We start from the raw sequence: 21337 nt of genomic DNA, 5'->3' as shown, positions 1-21337 counted from the left end.
TCTCATTTTAAACTTACTTGGCACTTTTGCCTTTTTTTGAGCAGTTTTATCTACGTATTGTATTTCTGCATCTCATTGCAGGAGTGACCTTTAAGAAATGTGCCCCTTCTATTTAAACAACAACTGCAATGAATATTTCAACAGTGTGTTGCTCTGCCTTCGGCTTTCATCACTTATGCTGCAGTGGGATTTCAAGATTTCATCAGCTAGAGGGTGCAATAGACCATGTAGTGGGAATGCGCTCTCCCTTTTGATATTAATGCACTATGTTTATTTACAGAATGATATAAGAGCTAGAGATAATGGCCGTGATTAAGCGTGCACTCGTACTGGGAAGTCTTGCTCAGGGCACTTGATCATGAATATAAGCTATGCTCCCCTAAGAGAGAGAGAGAATTATATATTTTATACTGTATATGCTCTTTTATTCTGTTCAGATATTGTGAATGGAACAATGGTAAAGTTTATGTTTATTATGTCATACTGTTCTGGGAAAACAGGAAAAAGACTATGAGAATGTAATGATATTAAGTCAGCCTCATTCACAAGAGTGTCAAAATCTCCAGACAGTGTTCATGAGAAGTGCTGTTATTGCTGTTTTTTTGTACTGTAAATGAACAAGAGAAAAGGAATGACTGAACTGTAATTATGTTGGGGTTGTTTTGAGCTAAAATGTTGCATTTGTCTGTAGCAATGGAATACTTTTGGACCAAAACACAAAACAAACTCTTAACAGGAATATTCCAAAACTATATACATTAACAATCACATAGTCAGGACATTATAATACTACATGGACATTTCCATAGTGTGAATGAGGATTTAATTCAAAGGAAAGAGTGACATGAGAACTTCATATTGGTCCCACTGGAAGGTGAGGAGAGTGCTGTGGCAATGAGCATTTTAAAGTAAAGCAGAAAATGAAACATTGTGACAGGTCTACTATATTCAGTCTAGCTACAATTCCTTAAGGAGAAGATGAAGCTTCTGTAGCAAATAATGTATTTTTATATGTATATATATGTATATATATATATATATACACACAGTGGTGATTGAAAGTTTGTGAACCCTTTAGAATTGTCTATATTTCTGCATAAATATGACCTAAAACATCATCAGATTTTCACATAAGTCCTAAAAGTAGATAAAGAGAACCTAGTTAAACAAATGACACAAAAATATTATGCTTGGTCATTTGTTTATTGAGCAAAATGATCCAATATTACATATTTGTGAGTGGCAAAAATATGTGAACCTTTGCTTTCAGTATCTGGTGTGACTCCCCCGTACAGCAATAACTGCAACTAAACGTTTCCGGCAACTGTTGATCAGTCCTGCACACCGGCTTGGAGGAATTTTAGCCCATTCCTCCATACAGAACAGCTTCAACTCTGGGATATTGGAGAGTTTCCTCACATTAACTGCTCGCTTCAGGTCCTTCCACAACATTTCGATGGGATAAAGGTCAGGGATTTGACTTGGCCATTCCAAAATATTAACTTTATTCTTCCTTAACCATTCTTTGGTAAAACGACTTGTGTGCTTAGGTTCGTTGTCTTGCTGCATGACCCACCTTCGCTTGAGATTCAGTTCATGGACAGATGTCCTAACATTTTACTTTAGAATTCTCTGATATAATTCAGAATTCATTGTTCCACCAATGATAGCAAGCTGTCCTGGCCCAGATGCAGCAAAACAGGCCCAAACCATGATACTACCACCACCAAATTTCACAGATAGGATAAGGTTCTTAAGCAGGAATGCAGCTTTTCATTTAAACCAAAAAGTTCAATTTTGGTCTCATCCGTCCACAAAACATTCTTCCAATAGCCTTCCGGCTTGTCCACATGATCTTTAGCAAACTGCAGATGAGCAGCAATGTTCTTTTTGGAAAGCAGTGACTTTCACCTTGCAACCCTGCCATGCACACCATTGTTGTTCAGTGTTCTCCTGATGGTGGACTCATGAACATTAACATTAGCCAATGTGAGAGAGGCCTTCAGTTGCTTAGAAGTTACCCTGACCTCACTGACTATTACTTGCCTTGCTCTTGGAGTGATCTTTGTTGGTTGACCACTCCTGGGGAGGGAAACAATGGTCTTGAATTTCCTCCATTTGTATACAATCTGTCTGACTGTGGATTGGAGGAGTCCAAACTCTTTAGAGATGGTTTTGTAACCTTTTCCAGGCTGATGAGCATCAACAACTCTTTTTCTGAGGTCCTCAGAAATCTCCTTGTTCGGGCCATGATACACTTCCATAAACAAGTATTGTGAAGAGCAGACTTTGATAGATCCCTGTTCTTTAAATAAAACAGGATGACTGAAAACACCTGACTCTAATTTCACTGACTTCAAATTAACTGCTAATCCTACAGGTTCACATACTTTTGCCACTCACAAATATGTAATATTGGATCATTTTCCTCAATAAACAAATGACCAAGTATAATATTTTTGTGTCATTTGTTTAACTAGGTTCTCTTTATCTACTTATAGGACTTGTGTGAAAATCTCATGATGTTTTAGGTCATATTTATGCAGAAATATAGAGAATTCTAAAGGGTTCACAAACTTTCAAGCACCACTGTGTATATATGTATATTATGTGTATTATATATAAATAATTTGTTGTTGCATTGTGTTTGTTTTTCAGTTGTTGACATAACCTGAAAGTTCCTGTATACATACATACATATAATATATATATATATATATATATGTGTGTGTGTGTGTGTGTGTGTGTGTTTGTGTGTATATAATAAGTCTGTAAACCTTGTAAACTCGTAAGATGTGAATGCTTCTTTTTAGTTTTAGGGAAGCAATGGCAGAGAAATATGTAATTGGTGTTTCTGGCAGAGTTGTTGTTTTGCACAGGTTTTTTAGTGCGGTGCCTCAGAGGCCCTCTCCCTCTCCTCTTTCCAACATAAATCAGCTGAGCTCATACTCATAAATCTATGGCCAGACTAAATGAGAAAGCTCATTGGACAGTACCTCTCCTCCCTCCAAGCTGTCATTCAGACCCTTTTCTCTCGGACCACACATTTCAATACAAACAAAACAGATTGTAGTACAGCAATGACAGAAACAGCACAGAAAATCAGAAGAAAGATCACATAGATGCTAAAAGTTTAACTCAAACATCAACAACTTGAAAGGGTGTTCAAGGTAGGGTCGGCGGAAACCAGGAAGCATTTTGCTCTATTTAGTGTTCCTGGGGAGGAGGTGGTGAGTTGTTTGTTTTTTGTTTGCTTTTTGTTTTGTCTGGGGATGGGTTTTCTGTCTTTAGTAGGGAGTGAAGCGACTGTACCCTCCTCTGTATAGGCTAGCCTGCAACATCAAAGATGAAAAACAAAAATGTTCCAATCAGTGTAAAGTAGATCTGTTGGATTCCTTTTTGTTAGAATTTTCTTCCCTTTCTTCTTCCTTGTTCATACCACATCATCTGCTTAGAAGTGTCAGAGTAAATTGTAGGTTAAAGTGTGACTAAGCTGAGGAGCATTTTTAAGGTTCAACTGAGTAGCGACTAAAGCAGGCCACTGCATCTGTTTAACAGGCCAAACACTCTCTAATATTTTTGAGTAATCAACAAATGGTTCAAGACAACTTGCGGGTGATTACAGAACTCCATGTCAGCCAAGCAGCTCTCTTAAAACCTAGACAGAGCAAGAGGGAGATGGTTTTCTTTAGAGCCTCAATATAGCTGTCCTACCCACAGGGTAGTCTGTCTCATCCTCAGGTTTATTTGACCAGAGACATCCTATATTAATCACTTTCTCAGCGCTCTGTTTTAGCTGGACTGCTGTAGTGCCCTGCTGCTCTGGCCCACTGCAGAAACTTCAAAGGCTCCATCCCCAGCCTTTCCAAAAACCAACTCGGCGCAAAACACGCGCCTTAAACGTGGCATGAATTCTGTTCTCTCAGAAAGCAGGAGAAACTAACTTTCTTTACCCTCTAAGGGACTCATTATTGAATTACTTTTTACTTGAGATCTGCTGATCAAATATGATTAAATTATATTAATTTCCCTCGCAGTGCACTCAGTGGCACTGTCCGTTGTGGTTCCTTTAGCCGCTACCAGTTTGCTCCACGCAATAATCAGAGCAGTGAAGAGCCACAAGCGTCCTGCATCTCTTGCAAGAACAACAAAGTCCGAGAGAGGGACACTGCTCAGAGAGAGCTACATATTTTGGTGTGTCTCAGACTGCCAAATTGTAGCCATGAGAAAGGGAGGAAATTTTGAAAAAGGAGAGGAAGAAGGAAGGAAAAAAAGCAACACAGGCCACAGTTTTAATTAAGTAAATGAAGAGGGAAAAAATGGTCTTAATTAATGAAAGCTTTTAGCTAGCAGCTGCACCGGGGAATAATACTGTTTTGAGAATCACACGCATGTCGGCTTGGTAAATTCCAGCCATTTGTCTTAGGCAGAGTGTTTGTCCAATAAGCCTCATGGGCGAGGGGAGGCAGAAGCGATGGAATCTTTTCTTTTTTTGTCTTTCTTGCTCTCTATCTCTTGCTCTTCTTTAATCTCCCTCGGCATGCTGCTGCCCACGCTTGATGGTTGTTAATCTTTGGGAAATTCCCTACCCACGACCGGTAAAAAAAATAAAAAATAAAAGTAATAATAATACAAAAACAAACAAATCATACAGTTCTTTCTTTAGTGCAGATAGGAGTTTTAGAATTTTTCATCTTTGATGTTAGCTGCAAAAGCTAGCTAAAAACAAACATTAACAGAACAACTATCCCCACAACAATTCGACCGTTCTCATATTAAAAGGAAAATGGTTTGTTTGAATGGTCTTATCAGACTGAAGTAATAAAGTTTTAGTTCAGCAGGGACACTGAGACAGACACCCCCTTTCATTCAGTGTTCAATTCACCTAGACAAACGGAGACATACCTGCAAAGATGAGCTTCAGTGTTGTCACCCAGCTTTGGCAAGCATCAGGTTCTTAGGCAGTGTTTTTACAGCACAAAGAATCCACAAACACCCCAACTTCATTTTATCTCTAGGTCTGTAAAGTGTCCATTCTAGTTAACTCAGTTTAACTCCAACCATGTTACCTTGCCCTTCTCTCTCTTTAGAGAGGATGTTAGGGGATCCAGATGACCTAAACCAGGTGTCAACAATTGGCTGACCTATTTCAGCAGTCCAGATTCTGAGCCAGCAAAGTATTTCAATGGTCGAAGGCAAATGTTGCCCTATTGTTGCGATATGAACAACAATCTGTGTGTTTTTTGTAGTGGCCATGCATTGCAGTTTATCCAGTTTATGTAAAGGACAGTAGCTCATTGTGGCAGAGACCACAAGAGTGGAACTTTACTTTACTATCATTTATTTAATTGCCTGGACTAATCATTAATGGTTTAAGGGTGACAACTGCCACCCATCACTTAATTTGTTTATCTAGATCTTTGTAAGCAATAAACTGTGGATGATGTTGGGGATGCTTGCATCTATGCCATGAAGGTAAGAGTTTCATGTTGTTTTATGCAAACTTACCATAGTGCCCACGCTGTACGTGGCTGCAGGTCCAATCGTGTGGTGGTAAGGGTCTGCTGTTGCATAGACTCTGCCATAACTACATGGAGAAAAGGAAAGACTGAAGTAGCCATTAAACCATTAAAGCTTCACCAGTGGCACTATAGACAGGCAGCCTCTGTTCACTTTATCTAGTTCCATTAGCTTCATCTATTTTCTATGCCTCACTCTATGTTGAAAATGCTATTTGCTCATTGTAAATATTTGGTATAAAGGTAAGAATGCAGGAAAAAAGTGATTTGTGCCAAGTCATTGCTGTTCAGATGTAAAAGTAGTGAGCATTTTATCTTTTTGAGGATGTGGCAAACATTATATTGATCTGAGAGGAACAAATGCATGGAGAGATTAAAGAAAGGCATAGAGGGAGGGACAGGAACTTGAGGGAGAGAACAGAACAGAGGGAGAACATAGAGATTACAGAGAGGAATAGGAGTTTAAAGACAACAGACGCACTGAATGAAAGGGACAAGAGGGCGGATGGTAGGAAAGCGAGTCGGCATGCTTAAGGCATATTTTGTGTGTTTGTGTGCGTATGGCTCTCTTCATTCTGTCCATGCTCCTTTGCCCTTCCCTTGTTTACCCAGCCTGCACTGGGGGTGGCTGTTTCTCCTACTCTTTTCATTGTTGGCGGATTGGAACTAATTCCTCCAAGATGGGCCTCACTTGTTCACTTATTTATTTATTTACTCCCAACACTTTCCTTCTTCATTTGTTTACTTTTCTCCAAACACACACTTGCAAATGAGGGCCTGTGGGGAGCAGATAAGGCAGTGCGAGCCCTAGGCTGAGGGCACGGACTGAGAGAGGAGAAAAGAGGAGAGAGGGGGAAATCCTTTGCCCAGACACGGCTATTACACTTGGAAATACTATCGGATCTGACCAGGTTTTTGTCATCCGGGATTATTATAACATCAAAGGTCAGGCCAGTATGAGAGAATGAGAAAGCTGAGCAGAGGGGATTTTGACTGCCTATGCCCGACCATTTCGAGACCGATCTGAGTAGTTCACCCGGGAATCCCCAGAACAGGCTGTTCAATATGGAGCTTGGCCAGTCAGAACAAATGGGCATTACACTGTTAAGCATCTCAGCCATCAAAAAATACAGCTCCTACTATAGAGCAAGCTAGTAAGTTGTTCATTTTGAACATAGAATACTTGATTCCAGGAAATTATGAGTAAACAATTGCGCTCCAAATCAACAGGTGAAGCCATGCAGCTACATTGCCAACGATAAATACAATTTGAGCAGCGTTAGAGAAAATGTTAGTCCACTCTTGGTACAATAAGCTCATATTAACCCTGCAAGTGTACCTGAAATACAGATGATTCAGTCATTTTAACACACTGAAGAATCACCATTTCTGAACAGATTTCTCCAGTACTACTGCATAGTTCATATTAGTACACCCATGGTATAGAAAGCCTATACTAACCCTGTGAGAGCAACTGAAATAGTGTGGATTCAGGCATTTTAAACACCCTGCAAAATCACCAATTCTGAGCAGATTCAATCAGAGCTTAATTATCAAACAGTTCATGTCAGTTCACTCTTGGTATGGCTAATTTTAACGTGTAGCACTGTGGATTCAGGACACAATGCACTGCAAAATCTGAAATTTTGAACAGATATCACTGGTATCGACTACACAGTTGTTAGTAAACTCTTGCCACAGAAAGCCCATATTAAATCTGTAAGTGTGCCTTAAACACTGTGGATCCTGTCCCCAATCCCATGCTATACAACACATAAAACAAGTAAATGGTACATACATAAATCTCTGTTTAATAGTAAGACAATGTGGAAGAGAGCATAAGAAAACACTTTTTTTGGGAAGAAAGAGGCTTGTGGGGAAAGAGAATGAGAGAGAAGAGGGAGTGGGAGAAATGAGGGAGAGAAAGTAGGAGAAAAGGAGGTAGCTGAAATCACTGCAGCAGAATGTCAGTCTCTTCACCTGCTCTGATGTGGATCGGCGCTTGGCTCTGATAAATCTTACATTATCTGTGCTCTTCAGGCTAGCGGGCAGGGCTGGGCCTTATCGCCACTGACACGCTCAATCTCGCCTAGATTAAACCAGCGCCTGCCCTGATCCTACCTGACAGGGTCCCCACAGGTCCCAGATAAATTACTGACAACCTGGCACCACCCTGCTCCTCAAACACAACCCCCCCAAAACACACACACTATCACACACACACACACACACACACACACACACACACACACACACACACACACACACACACACACTAGCACACATACAGCCCTTGAGGCCTAAGATAAGTGGCCATGGTTCAGAGAAGTAAGCTCACTCAGGTGGAAGAGTACATACTTATCTAAGATACTAATACCAAGAAGTCTCAAGAGGTCATGTCCAAAAGGTCTTTACACAAATCTATTATAACATTGTGAGTAATTCAGCTTAAAGATGGTCCTTTTTGGCCCTACTTTTCCAATGGACAGTGTATTGGACAGTCTACTCTGAATTCAGAACTATCAACACTCTAGTCCACTCTATGACTGCCTCCCATCGCACAACAGTACCTGTGACTTACCCATGGCTCACTGGAAGTTCTGTGGTGATAACTTTCCACATGACACAAGAGTTAACACTATACATAAAGAGCAGTAGCAACAATGGAATTTTGGCTATTTTGGCTAGCTAGTGTTTTGTTTTTTTTTTGCAATAATGCAATAATCAGACTACGTGACTACAATCTGACTACAAGACTGTGTGATGCTTTTTGACCTAGCTCCACTGATAAGGCTCCATTTCACTTCATATTGCATAAAGGATAATAAAGTTCTGGACCAGTACTCAAATACAAAATGGGTCACAACAGTATTGTACCACATCATCTGGTTGAAAAATACTAAAATGTACTAGTGAATTTGCTATTAGTGAATGTTTTTGTATAAATTAAATCACTTACTAGTACACTGTGTTCTGAGAGATTACCCAATAGTTCCAGATTCATAAAGCAATACTAGATGTGATGAGGACATCTGATTAACAGAATTAAACATGAGAAATCCTACTGAAGACAGTGAATAGATCTAATATCACCCCCTGACAGAGAGGGCAATGTGGCACACTTACCTGTCACTGTAAGCTGCTGCAGCTGCTGCGGCTGGCTGGGCATACCTGTATGCTGCATAGCCACCCTGTCAGTCACACAAAGAAAAAACATTACACACATAAAAACAAGGAAATAAGGATGAATCATGATCTATCATTATGATATAGTTATAGTTCTTCCAGAGTCTATGATGCACATTCACAATCCTCTTACTAGCAATAATACATAAAATAGTTCAAGACATTGCAAAACTGACAATGAACCAACAGCTCATACAAGTGCACCTGTGAGTTGAATTAAAAAACGCTGTATTCTACCCAGCTTAATCAAAGCCTGTTACTGAAGTCCTAGTGCACGCATGAGTAGCTTGTGAATGAACACAACAATAAAAAGTAAGGTTTGTGAGGCCCCCTTTGTTTAGTTGTTAGAATGGTTTTGATAGCTAAAAGACAGTTTGATGGAATTAGCCCAACTGACCTCAATAAGGTCACACATGGCTAACTTGGCAAAACTCAATGGTGAACCAAACAAGCCCATTTACCTGTCTACTCTGTGTGCAGTGATAGCAACGCCACCTCTTAGGTCTTTGTCTGCAGCACATCAATTTGATCAATCGGAATGGCTGCGCTGGGCACCCATCGATCAGCATTTTAAGTGGGAATCTGGTATAAACATTTAAAACCAGTCAATGCTTGCTTACTGTGAATGAACCAAATGGAAGATTTGGCTGAGGCTATCGGAGGACCTTTTAATTAATGTGCCTAGCCAATACGAATTCCTTGGCGCAATGCCCGAGGGAGCTGTCCTGACACAGGAAATGCGCTTCACAGAAGCCAAAGCACGGCAGACACTAAATATTGCTTGTATAAGCATTAGATGACATCTGACAAAGCCATTAATTGCTGCACATAAGCCTGCTATTAATAGGCATGTTGTAAGCAGCATCAAATATCATTAGTCAAGATTGTTAGCCACCAAAGAGGATCAGCAATCCAGTTGGTGTGTGCTGATTACGCTCTGAGAGCAAGCTTTGTGGACAAATGTAACACAAATATGCCTTGTTCTAAAGCAGTGAATGGATTTACTTTCTGGGAGTAAGTATCTTTAGTCGCTGAAGTGTTTATCTAAGTGTCTATTTAAATGAAACAGCTCTGCTCTCCCATCTCCTCTTTGTTATTTCATTCTCTGACATCTCTTCCACACTGAACAGTCGCACTGGCAGAGTGTGTGCCAGCCTGAACATGGCCTCAGATACAAGACTGCACCCTAAATTATAAATGCTCTCATTCATTTTTCAGCTGTGGATTAATGTCCGATAGTACTCTGCTAAGATCAAATGTTTAGCTGCTGGAGAGCAAAGGAGAAAAAAAAGAAAATCAGGTCACTGTAAGAACCCTGTATAGATTGTATGGAAGTCTCCCCCTCTCTCACCACCCCACTCAGCTGCTATCAAAGTTTTTCAATTTTAAACTTCTGGCGTACAGCAGTTTTCTCACTCAGTTGCTATCAAAGTTTTTTTTTCTTTCTTTAAAGCTGTGCCGACCTGGGAGGTCTAAAAAGAAACACTCAGAACCTTCAGTGTAGCTTAGTCTTGTGTGGTGGGCTATAATAACAGGGTAGGCCTTGGTTTGTAGCTGAGCATGAGGTCCATGTTAAAGCAACTCTAGATATCTTGCTATAGGTCTACAGCTCTTGTACCAAACATACCATGTAGGGATGGGCATTATTGCTGTCTTTGCTGGTTTGCCCTCCTTCAGATCTGAAAGCTGAATTCATTTCCATTTTTCCTCTAGTGACATAATCCTGGGAAGGGAGGCATGCTCTCTCACTCCCTCTGATCACCTGACTGTCTAATACCTTCTGACATTCTGTCAGGAATAATAGAGCTTGGGCATAAGGGCTGGCATACAATGCAAGGCCTTTTGGCTACATTTTAATATGAGCTGAGAGGAGTGGATAAAAATGCAGCACGAAAAAAACAAAACAAATAAACAAACAAAGAACAACACTCAAGCACCTAGTTTATCCAATGTGATATTGCTCACTCTTACAGAGAAATCAATCAGCTCTGGCAACAGGGTGGACACAGGAGTCTAGCATTAACATTTTCTTATCTAACGTGTCACTGACAAGTAGAAGTGTGCAATAACATACCCATACCCATATCATTTTCAAAGGATAATACTTTTACTGAAGTATTTTTGTGAGGAAAAAAATCTACCTTTTACTCAGTTACATTTTAGTCATTTATATTAATTGAATTTTTTGTGTGTGTTTAATTTCATTCTGTACTGCCTTTGTAATTGGTCAGACAACTGATTTTGGAGCTTTAGCATTATATTTTAAATGAAAATCATGGAAAAATGAGAAGGACAGAGCATAATAAACTTAAGTTCCCATACTGATAGATGCTGAATGTACTAAGAAGTTTTGCTGCAGTTCTATACTCAGTACTTAAGTTGTTTTTGGCCTGATTCTTTTGTATTTCTAGTCAAGTTGATTTTTTCAGTTTGTTATTTTTACTTTAGTTTGAGCCATTATTTTAAAGAAGTAACAATACTTTAATTTGACCATACGTTTAGGTTACTAACAGCCTCCACAAAAATATGACTGGCCGCACAGTGCCCCCTGCCTGAAGTTGTTAGGTTAGTAGACTGGATAGGGTTGGATGCAGTCCACTAATTCTTTTTAGGACACTGGTAGGCACTTGTGGCAGCATTAAAGGGTTACAATACAGCCTGTATGGAATAACCCAAGTTGCATCCTAAAAATTGTGAGTGTCAGATTAGGTTTAGCCTTATGTGGTTTCAGTATGTCACCATGGGTTGGAACAGCGTGTACAGGAGACCTTAACAAGGCTCTTAGTGGCCAAGAAAAGGTTGTCCACATGGATTTGTGCAAGGCGACCCAAGCTGACCCTGGCCTTATGAAAGATTCAGCACCAGCTGTTCTGGCAGAACACAGAGATAAGAGAAGAGCAGTGTTGGCGAGAGTTATTCAGAGAGGTTATAGTTCTCCATCAGCTCTTTTGGCATGGCACACAAGGATGCCATCCTACCAACCCTGGCAATGCAAAGGCAAGGAACCATGGTGACAGAAAATATGCACAAATGATTTCAGACTTAGGCTGCTACTTCTGCTTACTTTCTGAATATATAGACTAAGATCATGAGTTAAAAAGAGAGAGGAAACACTCACATAGATCTCAGCACCGTAGAAACCATCCTGGTAAACCACACTGTAAAGAGAAAAAAAAACAAAATAACAAAGCACAAAGCATCAGTGTATAGCAGCAACACAGCTTCTTCTTCTGTAGAAATGGAAGAAAAGAAATCATATAGCTACCACTGTAGGTACTTATTCACCAGACAAAACAATGCACTGTTGACTGAGATGAGAAAAGGCTGGAGCAAATGAGAAATGATGCCCATTTTCACACTGAAGAGTAATTTTATGCTCTGTTAGGAAATCCCTATTGTTTTCTGATGGCCTCTGCTCTGTTACAGGGCTCATGTGCCAGCAGGACTTTGTGGTTCAGTTCATCATTGGACTGTGACACAAATCAATTTAATTGTTTGTATCAGAGCAATTCAAGTTAACGGTATTGTGTCTGTAGCTGGGAATGGGCTTTTGATTATCTTAGACCGAACTGCTAGTACTAAAGTTAGCTCAGGGTGCGATAATAACTGAATTATAGCTACCATAGCCAGGCTTGGGTGTACGAAACATACTGCAGGTGGCTAAACAAATAAGCATTGTGTACTGTTTGAGAATATATGAAGGAAGTCAGGTTAACTCACGCTCCATAAGCAGGGATTGGAGGAGGTGGAGGAGCAGCACGGAATGTGTTATAAACAGCACGACCCCGGCCCCTCAAGTGGGCACCCCTATATGCCACCGTGGCCCCTGTGGTTGGGTATGGGAAGCCCGTAACTGCAGAGAAGAGAAGGATAGAGAGAGGCAAAGAAAAAAATAAAAGTAAAAAAGAGAAGAGAAGAAATAAGTAAAGATAAACATAGAAGATGAGAAGACAGAAAGAAAGAAAAAGTAAAATAATAAGGTAAAAGGAAAACCAGAAGAGAAGAAAAGAAGAAGAGAAAAAGAAGCAGAGAAAGGCAAAGAAAAAAATTAACAGTAAAAAAGAAAGACAAGGAGAGGCAGAGAAAAGAGTGAAAAGAAAGAAACAAAGAGAGAGAGAGGCAAAGAAAAAAATTTAAGTAAAAAGGAAAGAGTAGAAGAGATCAGATGAGAAGATATGAGAAGAGAGAAGCAAAGAAAAAATAAAAGTAAAAAAAGAGAAGAAAAAAGTTAAAGAGAAGAGAAGAGAAGAGAAGAGAAGAGAAGAGAAGAGAAGAGAGTGAATAAAGCTTTGGGTTTTCAGCCTGTACCTTCCATTCAGCTCTCAGTCAACTGTCAGCCTGTGTTCAGACATAACATTCATAGCTGAACCAAAACTGCTCCCCTCTGATGTCAACTACTGTGCCATGTTGTCACAACACATGTCAATGAAACAGTGCTTAGCCATTCAGGCAGAGGAACAGATCAGGGGTCATTCTCGAGGTCAACTGAAGGCTACATAGAGAGGCATTTCCATACGCTTAAAGGGAAGTAATTTGCATTAGGTAGCGTGCAGGAAGGAGACTGAAAGGCATCCCTTGTCTAGGGAAACCTCTCTGTTGTGTTTGTCTCTGAAACCTTGGGCAAGGGAAGAGGGTGTGTGTGTGTATTTGGCTGCTCTCCCGCTCCAGCGGAGTGTGTGCGAGGCAGGGGAGGTGGTAGGCTGTTGTAGGTGAGACACAATGTGCTGGCACATGGGGCTGAAGGAGCAGATGGAGCGTATTGTTTTGAGGTGCAGTCACAGCCCGACACCATCGCTCATCTCACCCTGCATACGATCCACACACACCACCACTGGGGCTGGGGCGGCCGAGAGAGGGGACGAACCAGGGTCAACACCGGGGAAAAGTACAGGAAAGAGAAGATGTGTATGAGCCAGCTGGATTGTGTGTGTGTGTGTGTGTGTGTGTGTGTGTGTGTGTGTGCGCATGTGTGTGAGACAGAGAGAGATAAAGACAGACAGAGAGAAAGAAGTAGAGGTGGAGCGGAAGGAGGGAGAAAGAAAAGGTAGAGATAGGGAGGGAGAGAGAGAGAGAAAGAAAAAATAAGAAAAAGAAAGATATAGAAGGGGAAGAAAGGGAGAGGTGAGAAGAGAAAGAGAATAACAGAGAGAAAGAGAGGGGGACAGAGAGAAAGAAGGAGAGAGAGAGAGATTAAAAATAAGAAAGAGAATGTTATAGAGGAGGAAGAACAGGAGGAGTAAAAAGAGAGAGGAACAGAGAGAAAGGAGGGACAGAGAAAAAATAAGAAAGAGAGCTATAGAGAGAAAGAAAGGGAGAGAAAGAGAGGGAGTAAAAGTAAGAAAGATGGAAAGATACAGAGAGGGAGAGGGGAAGGAGATAAAAGAGAAAGACAGAGAGAAAGAGTAGGGGGATAGAGAGAGACAGTAAGAGAGAGCCACAGAGAGAAAGAAGGAGAGTGAGAGAAATAAGACTAAGCAACTGAAAAATGAAAAAGAGAAAAAGCAGGAACTAAAAAGGCATGGAAGTGTAAGCGAATAAGGATCCAAAAAGGCTTTGAAAGATTCTGAATGAAGGAAAAGACAGATGAGAGAGACTGATGAAGTGGAGAATATGTACCATCCTGAGTGTCTCTTTAACCTTCAGCTTCAGCGCATGTGGCCTTCATGCACCAAGGGTAAGGTCATAATTACCCACAGTACTGTGCAAGCAAAACACTTCACGACAGCGCACCCAGCCTGGCTTCTTCTCATTAATGCACCACCCTTACCGTGCTCTCCTCTCTGTCCCTGAGGACCTTGTCAATTATTTACTTTCTCAGACACAGCCACCCATTCTCCCCTCTAAACTTCACCTCATTCATTATCAGTAACTACGAAAGGCTCGCAAGCACCAGACAGGGAATGACGGACTATGTCGGGACAATCTGACACCAGATCAGAATACCTAATATCACTAATGAATTCATACTACACAGGTATTTACTCATTTGTCGTATGTTTATATATTGGTATGCATATGTGTCAATGTATATGAGCATATGTGCCCTATCAAAACCACCATATAATAATACCAGCTCCTCTTTAGACCTGTCTGAATGAATTGATTACTAAAACAGTCCAGAATTACTTGGAACTGTCTTGGGTTCATTACCTAAAATTAAAAGTTATGAACATTTTTGTCACAATGGCATTGATGGGCTGTTTTCCCAGACATGGATTAAACCTCCTCCTGGACAAAATTGCAGCACCAATGGTGCCAGCACAGGCTCAGGAAGCTGGCCTTATATGTACATGTTTACTATGAAAGCATTTGCTAATAATGTGTTTTAAATGCACTTGCATTTGTATTTTCTCTGTATCGGTGGTATGAGGACATGTTAAGATTATGCACTTTTCTAAAAATATCATGGATATTATCAGTAGAAATGGCCAGGACCTGCCAGTGGGTCAAAAGTGTTATGCACTTCTATAACCTAAGTTTTAACCTGGAGTAACTCAGCCAGTTTGCCTTGTAGTCCCTGTAATTACTGAATGATAAACCTTGGCATGTAATAAGGCTGGAATTTTAAGGGGTTGAAAAGACTAAGTACATGTTAGTACCCACATGTTGTAAAATACTGAATAAAATCATTGTAGTTGTAGGTTTTTATTATTATTATTATTATTATTATTATAGTATTTTTACCATCTGACACTACAGGTGTCACGATTGGCCCCTCCCAGTCCTGTCCCTGTGCTTTGTGTTTTGATCTTCCACGAGCATTTGTTGTGTTTTTCCATCCAAGTCCTGCCCCTTGTTTCATGACTCCGCCCCTGATTGTTTCCACCTGTTTTCCACCTGTGTCTTGTGATTCCTTGTGCTATTTAAAGCCTATGTTTGCCCCTTGTTTTCATTGGTCTTTGTATGTTTGATGGATTGTTTGCTTTGTGTTTTGTGTTACCTTTGCTAGCCTTTATTGTATGTTCTTTGTGTAATGTCTGCCCACCATTCTCTTTGTTTTGGCTTGTTGACCTTGGACTGTTCTGACCATGACCCTGGATTTGCCCTCAATAAAGCTCGCTTTTCTCAGTGCATGCTTCCGCCTCATCGCTCCACATTACAACAGGTGTGATTTTATCTGTCTAAACTAACTGTGGTCCATGTATATCATGAAAATGTCTTGAAGAATGATAATAATAAGAGTCATAATATTGATGACTCTTATATTTGGGCTTTTGGATAACTCTGTGCCACACAGGAACGTATTTTACACATCTGGCCCACAATGAACTCAAGTCAGTAAACTATGATATCAAAAATTATGTAGACTATAGTAAGCATGCATGCTGAGAGACGACGATGAATTTGTTTTTAAGGAGTTCTTGATAGCAAGCATAAATGCTTTTTAAAGTATATGCATTTGTATATTCATTTTGAATGTTCTCTTTTTCCCAGTCATCCAAATTGCTTACTCACATAGTAAGGCTGATACCCTAAAGTATCCAAACAAAATGTCTAATTAGTGAATTCAGCTACTGGAGCACCCATTTCTTAAACAGGTGCTCACCTGTACACAGAGCCTGTTTAAACGCCATAGAAAATTACTGACACCAGAATGGAACCCAGAATGCCCAATGGCAAGTGTCGGCTAGATAGATTTAAAGCCCCTCATACTGGGCTGTGAAGAAATGGAACTGCATTCTCTAGAATGATGAAAAACCATCTATATGCTGTTGGGATGGGCTGGAGTGGTGTTTTTAATCCAGAACTAACCATCCAACAGTAGTTTCTGACCTCACTAATGCTCATGTGGCTGGATACAATCAAATCCTCACAACAAAAGTTGCCTTCCAAGATGTACAGAGGCTTTTACAACTTCTTTTCAATACCCTTGATTTCAGAAAAAAATGTTGGATGAGCAGCTGTCATGACTTTTGGACTTACGGCACAAATCTGACTAGATGTCACTAGCTTTTGAAATAAAAGCAAAAAAGACAGTGAGACAGAGAACACCGCTCTACAGCAGGGAGGTGTGCAGTGGCCTTTTGTCTGATGTAAAAGAAAGACAGATGGCAGAAGGTAAGGAGTTTGCTCTTTCCATTTGATATAGAGTGGAGCTGTTGACATTTTAATTTGTCCCTTCTAAGCTATGGACGCTGGTGTTAATATGCCAAACAGCAGTGGTCTGTGATATATGCCAGGCTATGGTCAATTTATCCAGAATTCCCTACGAATGCACCACTCTTATTTTCCCTTTGATTTTCTGTGTGCATTATGTGTGCTATGACGTACATAAATGTAATCTCATAATGAGCTATGGGTCTACATGCTGCACTGATTCAATAATAACCCATAAATCACTGCAGCCAGTTATGACACCCCATAAAGCCCAAGCAACAGCAAAACTATACGTGTGCATAAATTGACTAATACCTCATATGCTGCTGTTATTTTAATGTGTGAGGTAGCAAGATTAAAAGCAGGACCAAGTGATGGTCTAGCACAGAGCTTTCTATTTACATATATAAATCTAATATAGATATGCCACACTTGCTTAGTGTCCATACAGTCCATAGTGACATCATTCCCGCTGCAAAGGTTCTATCGGGTTGTTTGATATAATGACATCCCCACTTAGGACTTCTTTAGTTACTAAAGTGCTACATTTTCCTCTGATTGTCTCTACAGCAGTAGTCACCAACCCTTGTCCTGAAGATCTATCATCCTGTGGAGTCACAGTATACCATACCTGCTCCAGCTACTGAACTTCTTCTGAATCCCTGATTGACTGGATCAGATGCATAAGCGTTGCGAAAGAGGGGCTACATGTTAGATGCAAGTTGGGGCTAAACTGCAGGAAAGTAGACCACCAGGAAGATGGCTGGTGACTACCGTCCAACACCTTTAAGAAAAGGGCTCTTCAGGGGTTGTTTAGGAAAGGGAATGGTTATGTAGGAAGGGATTCATTTCAAAATGCTATATGAAACATATAACTCACTTTGTCAAAAACACATTTACTAATAAAGACAGTAATAATCATGAAGTTTTGATATTTTTTATATGTATAAAGCAATGTAAACAAAAAAAGAAAGTTCATCAATCATGGAGTCACAATGTAGAACAAAGACAATTATGAAAGTAGTTCTTCTTGGTTTGAGTAGTGTAGATCCATGATGGATCATTTAAAAATGGTTCTATATGGATCGTTCTACCGAACTGGTTCAGTGTTCAAAACACATTTTGGAATTTTTACTTGACTTGGACATTTTTCTTTGAATAACATTATTAAATAAATTATAACATTCTGTTTTGTCCCTAACAAAAAAATAATAACAACACTAATGTAAATGTACCATATGTTTCAGTAGTGACTGTTTCTGCAGTAACAATTTTAGCTCATTTTAAGCAGAACTCAAAACCAGCTGTACATACATAAAAAAATCATGATTTTTTTTTTTTAAACAAAAAGGTTTACTCAGTTACAGAAAATGTGTTTCAGTAGTGACAATTCTTAAAGCTACAGACAAATTTTCAGACTTTGGGAGACATTTACATTTATTAACAATACAAAATATTCTAACTTTTCTGGCATCTAACTATTTACCACGTGGCCATGAGGGATAGAGTGCAGTCTCACTTCCTGCTCTGAAAGACAAGGGTGCAGCTAAACTATTTGTTCCAGATTTGCAAAATTCTGTGACAACAGCACTATACCACGCAAAATGTGTAGCATGGTAAATAAGGCCTGTTTGTAAAGTCACCATGGTGGTGATTAGCGTGCCAGTGTCTTTTAACGTTCTGTATTTTTTCACCCTTGTGCTAGGCAAGAACCAATCAACACCTACATGTAAATGAGCTCAAACATATTTAAGACCCTGAAACCGAAGCTGTGGTTGATTGTCAAAAGAAATGAAAACAAAGAAACTAACAAACCCCAAACTTTTCAGAAACAGAGCTACAAGTTGCTGCAAACAGAGCTTGACAGAGCTACAAACAGATTAACAACTGTCATTTTTATGGCAATTAAAAATTCAACTGGCATGATAAAATTTTAATTGCTATGACAAGCTGTTTAAGCTTTCAATTCCTATTTTTTCTTAATTTCAAAAAGTCGGTTTACGCATGTGAAAACTAAATTTCAACTAGAAAAAACATAATTCTTGATATATGAAAATGAAATATTAAATATCAAATGGAAAAATTCAATTGCACTTGAATTGAAAAATGAATTCTCCCATTAAAATATGCCCTTTCCACATGTGTAAACTGAATTCCTTTACAAACAAAGTTAAAACTTAATTCATACATGCAGTTAGAATCTCATCATCTCAAATTCCTCTTCAACTATTTGATTCCAAACTACTTTCCACACATAGGAGTAGGGTTGGCCAAATCTGTCACAGGAAGAGTTTAAAGTTCAGTGCCAAGCAAGTTTTTCTCCTTTTTACTCCTACAACAGAAGATTTGCCAAGCTGCTCTGACCAAACAAATTAAAACGTGACTTTAAATATATGGGGTAACAGCTGAGTGTGTGATTTGTGGCATGAGAGACCAAATATGTTTAGAAAATCTTTTAAAAAATATAGTTTGATTAACACAATGAGTTGTTACTGGGAAAATTACCACCAGATTGATTCAGGCATTGTGTAATTGTGTTGTGTTATGAATCACTACCACCATTTTCAAATTAAGGAGGTATGTGTCCATACCTCAAATTGTGCAAGTAACTGGCCATTAATCCTTGTTTATGAATGAGTGACTGCATCACTGCCACAGTACTTACTCTTAACAGTGACATGTTTTATGAATCTGGCCTTTTGTGTTTTGGTGGTGGAAACATGGCACAGCGTTGTTTGAATAAAGTTTTTTTTTATTTACAAATTCATGATAAACTCATGAAAACTCATTATAAATCTAAATCTTTTGACTTCCAAAATTGTCTGTAAAAAACAAAAACAAAAAAATATATACATACTCAGATATGTACAGTTAGAGTTTGGGACATTCACCTCCCAAAAGAAGGTACCCTATAAATAAAGATTTTGTACATTTCTAGGTTTAGATAGATCATAGCATCCAAGGTCTGATTACTTTGTGTTTTAATGAATTTTTTCTTCTAAATGTGGGACTGCAGAATGGTCCATACAGCACCAAAAAGCGGCTATGCTATTGGTGTGGCATACAACCTGTTTTGTTTCTACATAAAACATTTTTTGTAAAGACTACAGACAAATGTTTCAAGCATTTCTCCACTGTGTAATATTTTCAGATAATTAGGCTACAGAAACTTGCATGTAACCTAATCTTGTTAGGAATCTTGCTTCCTAAGACTGTTTGGACATCTTCAAAACTCTAATCAGCCATTGATTTGAAATTACTGATTTACACTAACTGAAATGCCATAAAAAGACGCAGACACAAATAATATATGTACACATGCACACACAAACATACATTGAAGCTGCTTTGTGACAATATTACTCAGTGATAACAGATGAGGTCACTCCTGACTGTGTCATTGCGGAGTTGGATCAGTTGGACATGGCTGTGAGTCAAACACATGTCACCCTTCTCACTTGCAAATGTTTTAGCATCTATTTAAAAAAAATGGCACTATTAATATTTCCCTCCCATCTACTTTGCATTTTAATCTTATTTGTTGTGTTGGGCTCAACATGCTGCCAAGCGCTGAATACATTGGCTGAGGACGCAGTCAATCAATCAATATTACATTTCCCCCGCTGTCCTTCATGCATGTGCACCCAGCGCAGGCTGACGGACTCAGGAGAAAAGACCTTAGATTACACAATTAAGTTCCCCAAGCAGGGGTCAGCGGCTCAGCCCTCAGCCCGGGCTTAGCTCTATCCATTCCGCTTAGACTGAGGAGAACAGGCAGGCAGCAAGGATGAGAGGAGCGAGAGAGACAGAAAAAAAGGGCAAGAAGAAAAATATCTTTGATTCTGAAAGAGAAATAAAGAGTAGAGAGAGAGAGAGAGAGAGAAAAAAAGAGAGAGGATGGTAGGAGAGAGAGACACAACAGGTTTGAATCTCTGAAATGTATGCAGGGGTTGAAGGGGTGATAACAAGAGAAGAGAGACATGGAGGAATGAGAGAGAAGCGAGGGAGGGGGAAAACAGGAATAACGGGATGGGGGATGGAGGGATAGTCTGGGAGAAGCCCGACTTCCCTGGAAGAGGTTAAAAGCAGGCAGTCAGCGGCCCTCATCCGTCATTCTCCTGAATGGGATTTGAGGACAATAAACCTGTAGCGCCAGGACGAATGGAGACGGAGTGCGCTGTCAGCACTGCACGATTTATGGTGCCCAATTTCGCTGATCTCCCGCACAGAAACTAGGACTGATAAACAGTGATTAATCACCTTTACATCCGATTTCAGCCCCCCATCCCCCAAAGTATATTAAATGTAGCCATAATTATTCCACAACAACTACATGGGCCACCTCTATTTTATTTATTTATTTTTTTGAAAGGCAGAGAGGAGAAAGTGCTAGCATGGGGGAGGGATGATTCTGGACCCACGGTTGGGCTTTTCTAGAAGAGTCCCTATTTTGTCAGGAAAATCTATATCTTATTTCCATTTTTTAGCCTCTCCACCACCATCCCTGGGGAGCAGGGGAGGCATATGGTGTCGTT

At 39.8% G+C, this 21337-nt stretch overlaps 1 protein-coding gene across 5 annotated transcripts in view; it reads right to left on the bottom strand.

Annotated features, from left to right (window-relative positions):
- The window catches only part of rbfox3a (RNA binding fox-1 homolog 3a), a 511986-nt gene that overhangs the window by 7688 nt on the left and 482961 nt on the right, over positions 1 to 21337 (bottom strand). For 4 of the 5 annotated variants that reach the window (XM_037544449.1, XM_037544451.1, XM_037544450.1 and 1 more), the window contains 5 exons: positions 12426 to 12558; positions 11824 to 11863; positions 8646 to 8710; positions 5509 to 5587; positions 2728 to 3332 (listed from right to left, as the gene is read on the bottom strand). In XM_037544449.1, the coding sequence (XP_037400346.1) occupies positions 3288 to 3332; positions 5509 to 5587; positions 8646 to 8710; positions 11824 to 11863; positions 12426 to 12558 (362 nt within the window). In that variant the 3' untranslated portion in view covers positions 2728 to 3287. Of the gene's footprint in view, positions 1 to 2727; positions 3333 to 5508; positions 5588 to 8645; positions 8711 to 11823; positions 11864 to 12425; positions 12559 to 21337 lie in introns of those variants that run through there. The other variant, XM_037544452.1, reaches the window with a different exon arrangement.

Source organism: Pygocentrus nattereri, chromosome 13, assembly GCF_015220715.1.
Source record: "Pygocentrus nattereri isolate fPygNat1 chromosome 13, fPygNat1.pri, whole genome shotgun sequence".
NCBI lineage: Eukaryota > Metazoa > Chordata > Actinopteri > Characiformes > Serrasalmidae > Pygocentrus > Pygocentrus nattereri.
This window is presented reverse-complemented; position numbering and strand designations above follow the sequence as displayed.